General features: G+C 38.1%; 1 protein-coding gene across 1 annotated transcript; it reads left to right on the top strand.

Annotated features, from left to right (window-relative positions):
* Nucleotides 1-3,887: 3,887 nt before the first annotated feature.
* On the top strand, nt 3,888-4,910 carry LOC112040093 (uncharacterized). Its single transcript, XM_024072995.1, has one exon. The coding sequence runs from the start codon at nt 3,888-3,890 to the stop codon at nt 4,908-4,910; it is 1,023 nt and encodes a 340-aa protein (XP_023928763.1).
* The last annotated feature ends 13,285 nt before the right edge of the window (nt 4,911-18,195 follow it).

The following is an 18,195-nucleotide window of genomic DNA, read 5'->3' as shown; positions in this document are numbered from 1 at the left end:
AATTGGGGGTTTTTTTTTTTTCCACTTTTGTTATAGTTTCAAATGTAGAAACATAAAGCTTCTTTCTTTGTTTGACAAAATCTTGCACCCCTGTCAATTTGGGGACGGTTGAATGTATTTTTTTTTTTTTTTAAATTAATTGTTTGCTGATACAATGGTTGAAATTTTGGTCTTGAACAAGTTGATTTCGTGTGTGAAGGTTGTTGACCCCAATCCCATACTTTGTATTGCTTTTGTTGAGTTTAGTGGTGAAGGTACTTTGAAGTTGTGCTGCATACTCTATCCCAGATTAGTTGCTAGCCTCAATCCCAGACCTAGTCCCAAAAAACACAAAGACTAAAATTACTCCAAATTGAAAACATTGAATTTGGTCTCTCCCTCAATTCCAAATCATGTGGAGAAAGGATTTTGTGTTTTGTCAAGTAATTTTTCTTCCTAGGTTTTTTCTAAAGGCTCTCGCTTCACACCTCTCACTGATTCCCGCAAATTAAATTTTTCTACATGATTTACAAATCACTAAACTAAATTCCAAATCTATAACTGCATCTTCTTACCCAACTATTATTTTATTCTTCATTTCAATGTACGTGTGCACATGGCAATCTAAACTGAGGCAGTAAGCACGAAGAGTGACCTAAGCATACTTCAAATATTTTTGCTTTTAATTCTTTACCAAATTTGCTAGATGGTTATACTTTCTTATATATTAGTTTTCTATTTTTATGGTTCTCAGCACATTGGCACATTGATTATTTATATACTTTCTTACATGTGCATATGGCAATATGAACTTACCACATTGCCTGCTTTGTCTTTTTCTTTGTACTTTTTCATCATAATTGCAGTGAAGATTTATTTACCTATCCAAACAAAAAAAAAAATCCAGTATTGTTGTTGGCTATACTTATTATTAAATTTTGTTTCTTGTTGGATTATTGCAGGGGGTCGTCAACTATGTAAGATTTTTCATTAAAGCAATGAAGATGTCAATATGAAGTAGTGGGATAAATTGAAGCTCTGAAGTATCAATTAATGATGGATAAATACAAAATAGTTGTGAAGAAGCTGAAGTAGGCATCAATAGGGTCAAGGCTATTTTTTGTAGTTTGTTTTGGTGTGTTTATGTATGCTGGCAAAACAAGAGCAGCCTATATGCTGTGACCTTGATGTACCTTTTTGAATATTAACGCCAATAATAGTGGTGTATCAGAAAATGTATTTTATGTTAGCTTTTGGTTTACTAGACAATTGTAGATTAATGTTACCTTTTGTTGAGTTTATGAAGTTAAGTGAAAGTTTAGCTTTTTGTTAACTTTGATAATCATTGGGTACCAAAGACAGACAACACCAACACCACTAATTAAGGCAGGTAAACAACACTGTTGCATCTTATATAATCTAAATTATAGATATTGAGGCAAACAGCAATGACACACTACATATAATCTAAATTCCAAAATTGTGTCTAGAAAAAAAAAAAAAATCTTACTCAAGCTTTGACAGAAGTATTTCATTTTGCAATGACATGTTTTCTAGTATGACAAAATAGGTATTCCCATAAGAGTTTCCCATGCTATTGATGTAGCAACATAGTCATGTATATCACCTAAATATGCAATCTGTAAAAATGCAGCTTTATTCAAGATAAATAGGTGAGAATTATCAGCAAAGCTACAGAATTATATTAAGGACAAAAAAAAAAAAATTACAGAATTATTTGCAGCTACATAATCTTTATCACCTAAAGCTCCAAAATTATCGCCACCAAATGTATATGGATTACATAAAACAGATTATTGTTATATGTTCTCAAATCCTCTGAGGTTTGTTCTTTTTCTTGGCCTACATCCTTTGAATTTGAATTTCCAGCACTTGCAGCAGCAGCTATTGAATCTTCAGCATCTCTAGGATACATTATTGTGTATAAATACAGCATTATCGTGTGTGATCTCTCTCTTGTACAGATGAAGCCAAGAACTCTCTCTAGGGAGGAAGAGACTAAACTAGCACGCAGTAACAAAAAGGTCAAGGGTAGGCATCATGAAGGGTTCAAAGATGGGTCTTGTGACTGGTCTGGAGAGAGCTCCCCAACCACTGACTGTTCAAACCCTCCAAATGCTAAGGAAACTTCCTTCAAGGATAAGTTGATAGGCACTATTCTAGGGGCATTTGCTAAAGCATTCAACCTTGCTGACCAGATGGATGAGGACACATACTCCGACGATGACGATGCTGAAGTACACGGGTTGCTCCGGAAAGGAATGGTGGCAGTCAAGTAAACCAAGGAAACCAAGAATCGCATTAGGAAATCCTGGTCAAAACCCGTCATTGTGAAGTTGGTGGGTAGATCAGTAGGATTCAACTACATGTAGGGTTCAACTACATGCAAAGTAAGCTTGTGCAACTTTGGAGACCGACGGGGCATATGGACTACGTGGACCTTACCCATGGGTTCTTTCTAGTTCGGTTCTACACTAAAGAGGATTTGGACTCAGTTTTGGATAAGGGGTCATGGTTTATTAGTGATTTCTTCCTCTCTTTAAGGTCGTGGGAACCTTTTTTCAAACCATCAACGGCAAGTGTGTCCTCTATTGCTGTATAGGTCAGGCTACATGAGCTTCCTATTGAACTGTATGAGACCGGTGCCCTTAAACAAATTGGTAAGTCTTTGGGAAAAGTGTTGAGAATAGATGCCCATACTACCATGGAAGCTCGAGGGAAATATACAAGGCTATGTATTCAGATTGATGTTAACAAGCTGTTGGTAAACACGATTCTTATTGGGCACTTCGAGCAACCGGTGACGTATGAGGGTATTTACAAGCTTTGTTTTCCCTGTGGAAGAGTTGGACACAAGGTGGAGGCTTTTCCATACATGATTCAGCATGGGAATGATACGACAACTCCGGGGGAGGATGGTCAGGATGGTGTAGCTGGCAACTCACGCAATAAGCATGAAGACCAATGACCTACTACTGACTGCAGCATACCAAATGAAAATAGGGAAGTGGAGTCTAAGGGTTAGTATGGCCCTTGGATGGTAGTGGCTAGGAAGAGGTACGGAAATATGGGTACCAAAAAAGACCCTCATGTGGTGGGGTTAAGTAAATTTTCTTGGGGAGGGTCACTTCACCAGGGTGAGGCAAATTTGGAGCAAAGAGATGCAGGTAGTAAAGATTGGAAAAAAGCCCAAGAGCTAACTCTTAAAGGGCCCAAGCCAGTAAGTTATCCCCCCTTTAATTTCGGTAATGAGGCCATAGCCCATTCTGCCTTTGAAGCTAGCGGCCCTGGCTCGTCTAAAAGGGCAGGATCAAAGGCCTCAAGTTTGGTACAAAAGAGCAGCCCACTAGTTAGATCCTCATCCATTTCGGTGAAAGGAAAGAAAGTTCTAGCAAGAGCCAAATCCTCAAGTACCAATGTTAAGAGTGCCACCACTCCCCAGATAGAAGGTATCTCCTTCAGCTCACCCTCTCCCTCATAAAATTTTACTTTTCGTACCAACCTTGTTACCAAATCATCTTCAAATGCCGCCTTTAAGTTTAAGTCCTCTAATTTTAACAGAACGAACTTTAAGATTGGGAGTGGAAGTGATCAAGACCCCGGTGTGCGACATCGTGGTGATTTAGGTGACTCTTATGATTTTAATGAGAGAGCCCAACTGCATGTTCAGGGAAGTATGGAGGTTAGTTCTGCCGTTAATGGTGGGAACAAGGAGAATGGAGCAGCTTACAGTAACGAGTTCAGTGTAGGGACAGATGGATTATCCATGGAAGCAGTCTCTGCTAGACGGACTGGTGAAGCTGATGAAGACCAGATGGAGATGGTGGAAGGAGACGGAGCCTCTACCTCCGTTTAATGAGGTCCCTAACCCCAACCATCTTTTTATAATGAATATTGTTATTTGGAATAGCAAAGGTGCTCTGAAGCCAAACTTTCAGAACCATGTTCGTGATTTAGCTCAGACCCATGGTCCGGCCATTTTTGTTTTTATGGAAACAAAATTAGGAGGTGACAGGGCAAGGGAGATTACAGATCGATTACCTTTTGATGGAGCAATCCATAATGATACGATTGAGTATTTCAACGGGCTGTGGTTGTTATGGAATTCTGACAAAGTGGAGATACAGAGGCTAGCAAGCACGGAGCAGGAGATACATGTCGAAGTAAAGGTACACTCCTCAAACCTTTCTTGGATTTTTTCTATAATCTATGCAAGTTCCAGGAGTGAGGAAAGAATTATTTTGTGGGAAAATCTTGCCAAAGTAGCTGAACTACATAATCTTCTGTGGGTGATGGTTGGGGATTTTAATGAGCCGCTTATTGATGAAGACAAGTTTGGAGGTAGAGGGGTTAGCATAAACCGGTCACTCCTATTTAAGGATTATTTGGATGGGTGTAGTATGATGGATCTAGGCTTCTTAGGTCCCAGATACATTTGGACTAACAAGAGGGATATTAATAATTTGATTCTGGAGAGGATTGATAGATTTTTTATGAATCCTGATTGGTGTGCTTTGTATCCAAAAGCAAAGATCACGCATCTGCCCAGATGCCACTCGGACCATTGCCCTGTCCTTCTTGAAACCTGTCCAGGCAGAGCCATACCACTCACCAGACCTTTTAGATTTCAGGATTTTTGGTTGTCAGATACGTCCTTTCCAAATGTTGTTGCTAAGGCTTGGTTTAACAATAGGGGTTTGGTTGACTCAATTGATTCTTTCTCCAAGGAGGCTACATTATGGAATAAGAATCATTTTGGAAACATCCATTCTAAGAAAAAGAGGATCCTTGCAAGGTTGTATGGTATCCAGAAGGTGCTATCCAATTATCCAAGCGCTTCTCTTCTCAACCTTGAAAATCAACTCCACCATGATCTTGAAATTGTTTTGGATCAAGAGAGGGACCTCTAGTTACTGAAATCTAGGGTCAACTAGATGATACAAGGCAACCACAATACTTCATTCTATCACATATCTACCTTAGCTATAAGGAAACAAAATCATATAGCCTCGATTAAGGATGAAAGGGGAGAGTGGATCACAAATGATAGGGAGGTCACAGAGTACTTCCGAAAGGGTTTCATTTCTCTATATTCCACTTCGCACAAAGCTGCCTCCCGAATCCCTCACCAAGCTGTTCAGTGGCATGGCCGACTGCTAGAGAAGGTAAAATGCTCCCTTGCTACCACAGTGTCTATTGAGGAAATCAAAGGTGCTCTCTGGTCCATGAAACCATACAAAGCCCCGGGGCCTAATGGACTACACGCAGGTTTCTTTCAAAGATTTTGGCTCATAATGCGTGACTCAGTGATAAGGGAAGTGGAGAGGGCTTTTACTTTTAGGAGAGTTTCAGACTACCTTAATAAGACCCTTATTGTCCTCATTCCAAAGATGCAGGGTCCAAAAACCTTAAGAAATTATAGACCTATAAGTCTGGTCTACAAGATCATCACTAAAGTGATTGTTGCTCGAATTAGACCTCACTTGGATAGCATCATCTCTCCTTACCAAGCTGGTTTTATCCCGGGAAGAAAGGGCATGGACAATATTATTATAGCCCAAGAGCTCATTCACACTATGGGTAGAGCTAAAGGAGGAACAGGCTACATAGCCATCAAAATTGATCTTGAAAAGGCATACGACAAGATCGAATAGGCCTTTATTAGAGAAGTGCTTATTAAGTTCAATTTCCCAAATAGTATCATTGACCTCATCATGAGTTGTGTGTCGTCAATTTCCACTTCTCTCTTATTTAATAGGGGATGCTTCAAGTCTTTCCTCCCTTTTCAGGGTATTAGGCAGGGAGACCCTTCCTCCCCATACCTCTTTATCCTTTGCATCGAGTATTTGGGTTGTCTGATAGAGGAAAAATGTGAAGCCAAGCTTTGATCGCCCATAAAAGCCTTGAGAAGTGGTCTTGCTTTCTCTCATATCTTCTTTGTGGATGACCTTATTCTTTTTGCAAAGGCTGATCAAGATAATTGCAATGCCATAAAGGATGTCCTTGAAGTATTTTGTAAGAAATCCGGGTAGACCATGAGTGAAGCAAAATCACGAGTTTATTTCTCTCCCGATGACAACTCTGATTTAAGGGATATCCTGGCTAACATCCTTGGTTTTAGATTAACCCCTAATTTAGGCAAATACCTTGGCTTTCCTCTTAAGCATTCGAGTAGTGGGGGGGTAGGATTTTGACTTTGTTTTGGATAGAGTCAAAAAGAAGCTTGCTAGTTGGAAAGCAAATTTACTCTCCATGGTAGGTAGAATGGTTCTCATCCAAGCATCTTCATCCACCATACCCACCTATGTTATGCAGAATGTTCAGCTACCCGAGAAGATTCTCAAGGGCATAAATAGGGTTAACAGGAATTTCCTATGGGGGTCTACAGGCAACTCAAGGAAAATGCACTGGGTTAATTGGGAGAAAGTCACTACCCCGAAGGATATGGGAGGTCTGGAACTCCAATTAGCAAGGGGTAGAAACATAGCCCTCTTAGCAAAACTCAACTGGAGATTCCACTCGGAGAGTGATGCATTTTGGGCTAAGGTGCTGAAGCTGAAATATGGGACTAGGTAGTGTATAAACTCCAGAAATGAATCCAAGTTGCCGGGATCAAACATCTGGAGGAGTTTGAAGAAGGGAGAGCAAGTTTTTAAAGATGGCATGAAGTGGATTCCAAGGAAGGAGAGTCAGCTTGATTTTTAGAGAGAGAGCTGGTCGGACTTGGGGCCCCCTAGATCCATTATTCATGGCCTAATCCCTCTTCAATCCGTTAATCTTAAAGTTAAAGACGTCATCTCCCCATATGGCTAGTGCTGGTCAGACATTCCTTTTGACTTACCCCAAGATACTAGGGAGAACATTCAAGCAGTCCCTTTTCCCATAGCAACTAGAAGTGTCGATAAACTAGCTTGGAAAGGGTCTTCTAAGGGTGGTTTCAGCTCAAAAGGTTCCTATAGTCTTGCTACCAAGTCAATTAAATCAGCCTCCTTTTTGAGGTTATGGATATGGAAAGTATGTACCCTTCCAAAGATTCAAATGTTTATTTGGCAGTGTATGCATAATAGTGTGGGAGTAAGGTGTTGCTTGGCCGAGAGAGGAATGCATATTCCTATAGTTTGCCCTTTATGCCACACTGAGCCTGAATCCATCAGCCATGCTCTACGTGATTGCAGATTTGTCAAGCCTAATGGCAACAGTTGAGGTAGCAAAGGGTAAATTAGATTTTTCAGTCCCAAGACATTAGAGACTGGCTAGCTACTAATGCAAAAGCCAAGACTTCCCAAAATGCTAAGGGTGTTCCATGGAATATTGTTTTTCCTTTTGCTATATGGCTGATTTGGAAACATCGCAACCAAGTGGTTTTTAACCGTAAGAGCCCCAATCCGTGTCTTGCCAAGTAGATCAAAATGCAAGCTACTAAATTTTTTTTTTGTGTATTAATCATCCAAGAAGCAATTGTTGCATGATTACAAAACACATCGGGTGGGAAAAACTAGCCTCAGGTTGGATGAAACTCAATACCGATGGTTCTTTTGATGATCTGTTGGGAATTGCTGGAAGGGGAGGTTTGATTAGAGATGAGTAGGGAAATTGGGTGGCGGGGTACACTAGGAGAGTGGGAAAAACAAATAGTTTCATAGCAGAAGCTTGGGCACTCAGAGACGAACTTATGTTATGCGGTCAGCTGAACCTGTCTAGTGTCATTGTTGAATCAGATGCAAAAGCCTTAGTAGATGCATTGAATAACCCAATTTATGATAATTCAGTGGTTTTGCCTCTTTTTGATGACTGCAAACAGTTGGCTGCCCAAATTCCTCGGCTTGTTTTGAGACATATTTATCGTGAAGCAAATTCGTGTGCAGATCGTTTAGCTAATATGGGTCAACTACAAAACTCTGAGTTTGTTGTCTATAACTGTCCGCTTGTGGACCTGATGAACCTTATTGTGGATGACTGCCAAGGATTGTACACTAAAAGGCTCTGCCTTGATACTCTGCTTTCTTGCTAAGTTGTCTTTTTTTCCCTTTTACCAAAAATAATAATAATAATAATCCCCCCTAAAAAATAAAAATAACATAAGAGCACAAAGCTAACCTTGCCTCATTAAGATTCCTGAACATGAATTAACCCATTAAGATTCCTAAGCCTTCTTCCATGGTGAATCTCAAAATTTAAATCATCTTCCTCCATGTTGTTGTTGTCTCTGTTTTGCATTAAATATTAGCTTTTAGTTGGGGGGGGGGGGGGGGGGGGGGGGATCAAGCAATGATCCTTTGAATATCCAAAAAGACCTTCAAAAGGCAAACACTAAGAAGTCTAAAACTAAACAAGTCAAGAAAATTCCCTAAGTTTGACCAACACAAATTCAGACTTGGGAATTGGGGGGGGGGGGGGGGGGTTAGTTAAGGGGCAACTAATGAGTCTAGAAAAATCATTAAGGTCATCCATTAATATAGACGGCCTTACATCATTAGTAGACCATCATGGAAAAAGATGTAACCGCTCAAGCACATTCAACACATTAATGACGACAATTACTCATAAATCTTAAACTCCCACTAAGATAGAGATCGTTACATACAGGGAAATAATTACCTGCAATTGTGTACATGAAGATATTTATGAGCATAACAGCTATCCAAGCTACCTATAAAAAGGGACAATTTGTCCATTTGCTGAGGTATGTCAGAAAGACTACAAAATGCTATCTATATACAAAATATATTGGTGGATATTGACTCAAGCATCAGAGGCTCCTCCACTGGGGCTCACCCCAGTGGTCTCCTAGACCAGCTTTATTTCTCTTGCAGATCTTAGAAGCCCGTCAAAAGCTCTAGATTGGATGAGTGACCCAATTGACGATTTTTGGTTTCATCACTAACGTTTGGGCTTACAAACCCAATTCGGGAGAAGGCAATTTGATCTTAGATATGATTTTCTAGGCCCTAGAATTTGGAAAGTCTTAGCCCGAAGGGGGTGTTTTTTTCTTTTTAACTCATCATGTCTTTTGGTTTTGGTTTTTTGGTTTTTGTTTTAATACATTATTTATTTTTAAGCCTAAAGAAGTTGTAATTGCTACTCCCACGGACTGACAGGAAGCAGAAACGACACTTTCTCTACTCTTCCTCATCAATTGAAATCAAATTTGGACTCTTTACCCCCCTCCTCTACCTTTTTTTTTTTTAAAAAAAAAAATTTATACAAGACAGAAATTCTACTCTAACATAATTTAGTTGTATATGTGTGTAAAACTTTCTCCTAGAGACTTGAACTCCAGCCCTTGCCTTCCTCTCCCTCCCCCCCCACTCCAAAAGAACTTTGTACTTATGGGANCAAGTCAAGAAAATTCCCTAAGTTTGATCAACACAAATTCAGACTTGGGAATTGGGGGGGGGGGGGGGGGTTAGTTAAGGGGCAACTAATGAGTCTAGAAAAATCATTAAGGTCATCCATTAATATAGACGGCCTTACATCATTAGTAGACCATCATGGAAAAAGATGTAACCGCTCAAGCACATTCAACACATTAATGACGACAATTACTCATAAATCTTAAACTCCCACTAAGATAGAGATCGTTACATACAGGGAAATAATTACCTGCAATTGTGTACATGAAGATATTTATGAGCATAACAGCTATCCAAGCTACCTATAAAAAGGGACAATTTGTCCATTTGCTGAGGTATGTCAGAAAGACTACAAAATGCTATCTATATACAAAATATATTGGTGGATATTGACTCAAGCATCAGAGGCTCCTCCACTGGGGCTCACCCCAGTGGTCTCCTAGACCAGCTTTATTTCTCTTGCAGATCTTAGAAGCCCGTCAAAAGCTCTAGATTGGATGAGTGACCCAATTGACGATTTTTGGTTTCATCACTAACGTTTGGGCTTACAAACCCAATTCGGGAGAAGGCAATTTGATCTTAGATATGATTTTCTAGGCCCTAGAATTTGGAAAGTCTTAGCCCGAAGGGGGTGTTTTTTCTTTTTAACTCATCATGTCTTTTGGTTTTGGTTTTTTGGTTTTTGTTTTAATACATTATTTATTTTTAAGCCTAAAGAAGTTGTAATTGCTACTCCCACGGACTGACAGGAAGCAGAAACGACACTTTCTCTACTCTTCCTCATCAATTGAAATCAAATTTGGACTCTTTACCCCCCTCCTCTACCTTTTTTTTTTTTAAAAAAAAAAATTTATACAAGACAGAAATTCTACTCTAACATAATTTAGTTGTATATGTGTGTAAAACTTTCTCCTAGAGACTTGAACTCCAGCCCTTGCCTTCCTCTCCCTCCCACCCCCACTCCAAAAGAACTTTGTACTTATGGAATGACTATCACGGCAAGGGTGCACGGTGGTCAAATTTGAACTCTCTACCTATTACCTCTTCAAAAGCTCTCTCTCTCTCTCTCTCTGATTTGGACTTTATCGTGTTAATCCTCTTAAAGTTTTTATCTCTTATATCACCATTTAACTCTTCAGAGCTTCTTCTCAGCTACCAAACTACTGCTCATAATTCCTCAGCTACTTCTCAGATCTTCTCAATTCTCTTGCTTGCAAAAACTGGGATGAAAGACAATAGGTTGGCAGAGTTCATGTTTGTGTCAGCAGATATAAAGCCAAGCATAGCGTAGGCCCAAGTCCAATCATTGATGTGCAAGCTAAGAATACTACTTGTACTACTAGCCAATTAGCCATAGTCTAATTTACTATATTGGTTCATTATAACTATGAATTGAGATTACAATGAAGATGTAGTCATCAAGGCTTTCTTTTCGTGTTACGCAAAACCACACAAACCTTGTGTTCTCTCTCAACTTTCTTTCTCCATATTTTCCTAAAATATAACATGTTATCAGAGCTAAAATTTTGATTTCTATCCTTACAGTGCTTTCGAGAGCCGTCCTTTTCTATCTCAATGTTCTTTCGTTGTGTTCATCCTCTTCTGCATCCCTTAACTGTTTCCAAGCCAAAAGTTTCTAACGTAGCCCTACTGTCGTTAAAAGCCGCCTTATTGTTGTGAGCGAGTAAGTATATGATGTTTCAGGAACTCCAAATCAGCATATCGTTGGTGTTTCTAAGCCCAATAAGAAATTGACACTTGGCCCAAAAAAGAAACGTAAGTGTATTGAGCCATTTAAACTAAAATGACTAAATTGTCCCTGAAAAATTTCGAACACTCACCATTTTTACTCTCTGCAAAACCAAAAACCAAAAACTTTTCCTCTTTTCAAAATCAAATCTCATTCTCTCTCTCTAGTCCTCATGCCAGCATAGCCCCAGCTCTCTCTCAAACCCCAACCCTAATAGCCACTGCCCAGCTGCAGCGTCTCCGATAGCACAACACTACCGAACATTGCAAGTTCTGATGAGACCAGCCTTTGTCTCATAAGAAAATCTCAATCTTCTTTTTCTAGCAAAACTATCCAACGCCAGAAGCTTTCTTGCTCCTTCCAACACCTGACAGCCACAAGAAGGTTTTTTTTCCCCCTCTCCTTTTCTGTATTTTCACATTTTTTTTTTATATGCTTTCTTCTTCCCAAAATTATAGATTTAAAAAAAGAAACTCAAATGAATGTTTGTGTAGAAAGGAAATTGTACCTATTTGATAAAATGTCTCAATGAATATGGATGCACTCCTTTGTTCTTAAACTATTATCAATCAATGGAATATACAATATAAAATAATGGGTTAATCTTCTTTTTTTTTTTTTCAAATGTTCTTTTGAATCAGATTAAAGTTGGGTTTTTTTTTTTTTTTTTTTTTCACATTTTTTTTTTGTTATAGTTTCATATGTAGTTTTTGAGGAGAACATAAATCAATAGTTTTTGGTGGTAATGAAATATGATAATTACTTGATCAATTTCTTTTTTGTTTATGCCAAGGTGCAAATGTTGCTTATAGTATGAGAGACAATAATTGGATTCTACCTTGTGATTTTGTTGCCTTCTAAAATGGTTAGATTTACATGATGATTTAGTTTGATGATACAGTGTTCTTGAACAAGTTCATTTGAAGTGTATGAATTCATTATAATATTTGGATTATAATATTCAGAGAAAAGCTCTTGAAGTGGGCTCTAGCATTCTCCTTAACATCAGTGCTAGATTTACATGATGTTAATTTTCGGGGCAAGGTTGTTTCTCTTTTATTGTTTTGATTGCATTGTTGATAAGCACGAGTTATTTGCATATGTTAGCTGTAATATTGGCATGCCATTAAATTGTTCTTTGACGATTTGGAATGAATAATGAATTGCTGTTGTTAAAGACAGTAAAGAAATGGACCAAACTAATGGGTTTTCTTCCAAATACTTGATTGTTATTAATTATTAGTTGATGGTTATGATGTTTAGAAGCTTATTATTCTTAATTTACTCTTAGTGGTAATTTATCAAAAGCCTATGAGAAAGCTCTTCTTGTGAGTAAGCTTTTTTTTTTTTTTTTTGGACGACTATTTTTTATCACTGCTGAAAAGCAAGGTGATTTCTTTGGATGACCATTTTTTATCACTGCTAAAACGCAAGCTAATTTCTTTGGACGACCATTGTTGATTACTGCTGAAGAGTAAGGTGATTTCTTTGGATGACCATTCTGGATGCCCCCTATTAAAGATGACGATCACTTGAATCAATTATTTCTTTGGACAATCCCTTGCCGTCAAAATTATTTCCTTGGCAACCATCTGGATCGCCTTCTACTGAAGATGGCGATCACTTGGATCGATTATTTCTTTGGACGATCTCTTGCCATCAGAATTATTTCCTTGGCAATTATCTGGATTGCCTTTAGTGGGCATTTCGCCTTTGATTGGGCCTTTGCCTTTTGTTTGAATAAGTAACTTTTTAGTTTTGACTTATCCATGTATAAAAGGTTTTATTGCTTTAAATGATTTTATTCTTGCGTGAAGAATTTATCATTGCTGTTTGGACAATTTTATTCTTGTATGAAGAATTTATCGTTGAATGAGTTTATTCTTGTGTGAAGAATTTTATCATTGTTGCTTTGGACAATTTAATTCTTGCATGAAGAATGTATCGTTGAATGATATCATTCTTGTATGACGAATTTTATTATTATTGTTTTGGACAATTTTTTTTTTTTTTTTAGTTTCAATTTCTAATGGTCAACGATAAAATTCTTCATACAAGAATAATATCATAATTCAACGGTAAATTCTTTGTGCAAGGACAATTTAATTCTTGCACAAAGAATTTACCTTTGAATTATGATATTATTCTTGTATGAAGAATTTTATCGTTGACCATTAGAAATTGAAACTAAAAGAATATGTACATCATGCATCATCAAAATAAAAGAAAACAGGAAAAAAAAAAGGATAAATAAAAACCACCTCTTGCATGGATGTACTCTTCTTATTGAGGGAATATTTTAGGGTTCAAAGAAATTTATTCAATTATCTTTGAAACCTAAAATACCTTGCTTACAAAAAAGAAATTCTTAAGGCTAGAGCCTTAGGAACGTCTTTAACGTAAGAGAGAAAATAATAGAAAATGGGAGTCAAGAATGGGGGAAATCAGAGAGCGTGAAAAGTCCCGTTAATTTTGAGAGACCTCCTCTATTTATAGAGGTTGGGAGGCTCGAAAAAATAGCTAAATGATCAGAACACAAACTAAGACGCGTCCTTATCTCTAAAAAATTGAAAAGGATGTGTTTTATCTTGATCTAAGTGCCCTCGGGCCGAGGCCCGAATTTGTGCCAATCGGCACTCCAAAAGTGTCGAATGGCCCTTTTGGGTGCCGGTCCCTCGTTTGTGTTTTGGTCCGTTTTGGACTTATTTTTTGAGCCAGGACTTGCACTTAAACACATTTTTAATCCAATTCTAAAAATTAAACTTTTTTTTCTGATAATTCAGGTCTTTTTAGCAATGATTATCCTATAGATAAATACTCCAAAAAGTCTTGATTATCCACCATTTTGTAGTTATCTGATTATCCTCTTTTATTCCTATGCAAGCAAGCCTATTTTTAACACTCACTAACAAGCAATCACAAAATTATTTAATTAATTTAAATTGTCTAGCCAATCAGAATTAATTTAAATTAATCATGTGTGGTTGATTCCACCCAAACAAAAATGCATGTAGACCGTGCAAACTTGATCATGCGATATCTTTCAATCCAATGGTCCGATTTAGAAATCAGGCATACCGTTGCAACCATTAGAATCTCAAAAACACTTTTATGAAATGTAATGAATGAATTAATACATGTAATGTAATCATGAATTTTGGGTATATGATTGGTCATTCTAGTAATTTTCCTTGATTAAATTATGGATGCAAAATCAAGTGTCTACAAGACCAAAATAAAAATAGGCCAAAAACGTAAGGACCAAAAGTGTATTTTCGCCTTATTTTTAATCTTTTATAGACCAATCGTAATTTATTAGTGGTTATTACATGTGAATCACCTTAATTGTATAGATGCATGCTAACCATGAAAACTATATGTAGCTAGGGCTGTACACGGTGTGGTACGGCCGGTTTTTGTGGCCGTTTCTGCACCGCACCGAAAACTTTGGTTTCCTAAAAACCCACATCGCTGCCGCGCCTGAGTAACGGTTTTCCGACAACCTCGGTGGCGGTTTCAGTCGGCACGGTGGTCGGTGTCCACCTGTCTATCACACACACACACACAGAAGAGATATCTAAATTCTAAAACCAAAATCAAACCCAGAAAACTCAAGGATTCAAACCACAAATTAAAACTTAGATCAAATCTAAATATTAAAAGATTCAAAACCTATTACAGACCCAAATATTAAAACCCATTACAAACCATCTGTCTGAGTCCGACTGAGCTTTTTTTTAGTCTGACTGAGCTAAGTGATGGAGCGAAAGGAGCCTGAAAGACTGAGAACAAAAGTCTAAAAATAGAGAAAGAGACAAGTTAGAGTGTTAGACAACTGGGTGCTGGGTACGTGTATGGCTGAGAGTAAATAAGGAAAAAAAAAATCTTATACAGTGACTTAAAAACACTAACCAACTGCGGCATTTTTATTTTTTTATTTTTTGTTTAAATGCAAGACAATTAGACAAGACCTGAGTGAGACTATACTTTAGGACTGACACACGCTAACCTTTTTTATTTATTGAAAGGCTTATTTCCTTTGACTTCGCACGCGGGTGAGAAAGAAACTAATGAGTCCTCATCACCCAAAAAAAAAAAAAAACCAGAGAGACTGAGCATGGCGTGCTCAGCACGCCATATATTTTTGAACATAGCACAGGCCATGGCATGAGAAACTGAGAGCACATCTCAGTTAAAAAAAAAAAAAAAAAGTATATACATATTAAACATACTCGGTGCGGTTCGGCTCTCGTCGGTGTGCACATCTCAGCGCCGACAGCCGCACCGGTCCGTCGTCAAAACTGAAAAGATGCCGCCGACCACCGTGCCGGAAACCATCGGCAGAGCTCTGAAGGGGGCGGATCGGTGCGGTTAGACCGGTTTCAGTCGGTGCCGGTTGATCGTTGAACAGGCCTATATGTAGCTATAACTTTTGATCCGATAATTTTATTTGAGCATATGATATATCATTTTAATCTTTAGATCTCTTATATTTATTTTGCATTCAAAGATTAAATAGTCAAAATTATGATTTAGCCTTTATGTCAAAAAACGATTGTTTTGCCATTGTTGTGAGGTTTAACAGAGGTAAAATAGAGCGTCTACTTGACTACATCTAGGGGTGGCAAAATTGGATACAACACACGAACCCGACACAACACGACATAAAATTAGTAGGTTATAGTTTGAGACTTAATGGGTTTGTGTCATATTTGAGTTAACACGACTGACCCGTTTAATAAACGGGTTGGGTTAGTGTCTATCACATGGAATTTGTTTACCCTGTCTAACCCATTTCATTACATGACATTTTACTAATATACCCTTCAAACCCAAGGTATATAAATTTATTAGTTGTTGTGGTTTTTTTTTTTTGTTTTGACATATTATGATTGATTATTTATGTTATTGAGATATGCTTTAGTTTTGAATGATTATTTGTGATGCAGTTACTTGTTAGTTTTGAATTTTATATTAAAAATATTTATTTGTTTGATTTTTCATAGTTCATATCAATTTGGTTAATACTAAAATTAGTTTTTTTTTTTTCATTTTGAGAAAATTTGATAAACATGTCAACACGACTGACCCGTTTAATAAATAGGTTGTATTAAGGTTAAGGAATCCTAACCCATCTAATAAACATGTCAGGTTAGGATTGACTCATATAGTCGAATACTCATGAGTCGACACAACATAAACTCGACACGCAAACACGAATTACCACCCCTAAGAACACCCACAACAAATGTGCCAAATATGCCAAATGCCAAATATTTGGCACATTTGGCATACCAAACACCAAAAAACACCTCATAGCAGGTGTTCTATATGTGCCAAATTTTTACCATTTGTGTCTGTATCGTTGCAAATTTGCAACGGTATGGACACAAATGCCAAACCGGAAAAATAATATTTTATTCAACCTTTCTCTCTCCTCTCAATTCTTTATTTGATTTTTTCTCTCTCTCTTCTCAGAATCTGTCTCTCTCCTAAGTTTCCAACATGTGTTCTTCCTCTTCTCACAATTGAAGATGAGCAAGAAGCCCGTCTACGGCGCAGAAGAAGGTAGCAGCGGCGGCCAAGAGAGAAGGAAAGGCAGTCGCGACTTCGTCGAAATTGACAGCGGCGGCATCGTCGACATCAGATTCGCAAAATGGAACGAAGAAGTTGGCAAATGGGGTTGAGGCACTTTTGATTTCTGATCTCTCTCTTTAGCTTGATTTGTTGGGTTGTGGGTTCATAATTATGTGATAATGATGACTAATTAGCTTGATTTGTTGGGTTTGCCATGGTGGTGAACGGCTAAGATTGCCTCTCTCTTGGGTTCATCGATGGTGGTAGATGGGTTTGCCATGGTGTGAGGTTGAAAGTAGGTTTAGCCAATGATAGGTTTGGGTTTGGCAGGTGATCTCACTCCGAGACAGCCGTCGATCTCACCATCTTCCCTCTCCTCTCTGTTCGCCTTTCACTCTGCCTCTCTCTGGTTGTGGGTTTTTTTTTTTTTTTTTTGCTGCAATTTAGGTTGATCTGATATTGGTGAGTAATTTTGGTGGTTGGTTTGCAGTAGAAGTGTTGTTGCGGCAGTGGATATTGGTGGCTGGTGGTTGTGTCGTTGCTGTTGTTGATGATAATGAGGGAGGGGATAATATATTATTTTAATGTGTAGCAAATATTATTTGAATGTATAGAATTGAATGATAAAACATATGATAAATAGGATGTTATAAAATGACATGGTAAAATAATAAAGTAGACTTTTAATGTGGCAAAATAGCATAATTTTTGCAACAGCTACTGCAGATGCTCTAACTACAACCATATTTTTGGCAAATGACAACACACAAAGGGTCTGTTTGTTTTGGGTGAAAATAGTTTTAGGAAATGGTTTTCCGCATTTTCGAGTGTTTGGTTGCGCATGGAAAATAAATTTTCCGAAAATGCATTTCCGTTGACCGTGTGACCGAGTGTAAATTGATTTCCATTTTTATTTTACCTTCAAATCCCATTTTTCGGAAAACAGAGAGAGAGAGAGAGAGAGAGAGAGAGAGAGAGAGAAGAAGAAGAAGAAGAAGAAGAAGAGAGCCGATGACCCACGAACGCAAAGTCCAGAGCCGGCGACCCACTGCCACGAGTCATCGACCCACGAACCCAGAGCCCAGAGCCATCGACCCACGACCCACCAATCTTTGAACTAGAGCCGATGACCCACGAACCCAAAGCCCAGAGCCTTCGACCTTCGACCCAGACCTTCGACGACCCAGACCTTTGACCCAGATCTCGTTGTCAACCCAGACCCAAATTCATCGCTCTCTCTTCCTCGATCTCTCAGTTTTGTTTTTTTAAAGTTTGATTGTTGTCGTTGTTGTGGTGGTGTGGTGGTAATGTTTTGGTGGTTGTGGATTTTGATTGCCAGAATTTGCTGTTGAATTGGTTGTGATGTTGAAATTTTTTGTAATAAAATTTGTTTGGATGCTGAGAAAATAGCTGAGAAAATGTGAAAAAATTGTAGGAAAATAGCATTTTCAGAATAGAACCAAACATATGAAAATATTTTCTACAACAATTTTTATAATACAACCAAACACCTGA

The sequence above is a fragment of the Quercus suber genome, unplaced genomic scaffold (assembly GCF_002906115.3).
Source record: "Quercus suber isolate HL8 unplaced genomic scaffold, Cork oak 2.0 scaffold_503, whole genome shotgun sequence".
Lineage (NCBI taxonomy): Eukaryota > Viridiplantae > Streptophyta > Magnoliopsida > Fagales > Fagaceae > Quercus > Quercus suber.
Note: the sequence above shows the minus strand (reverse complement) of the source record. Positions and strands in the feature narration are given on the sequence as shown.

Coding starts and splice junctions, on each gene's coding strand:
- LOC112040093 (XM_024072995.1), top strand. CDS start 3,888: ATGAATATTGTTATTTGGAATAGCAAAGGTGCTCTGAAGCCAAACTTT.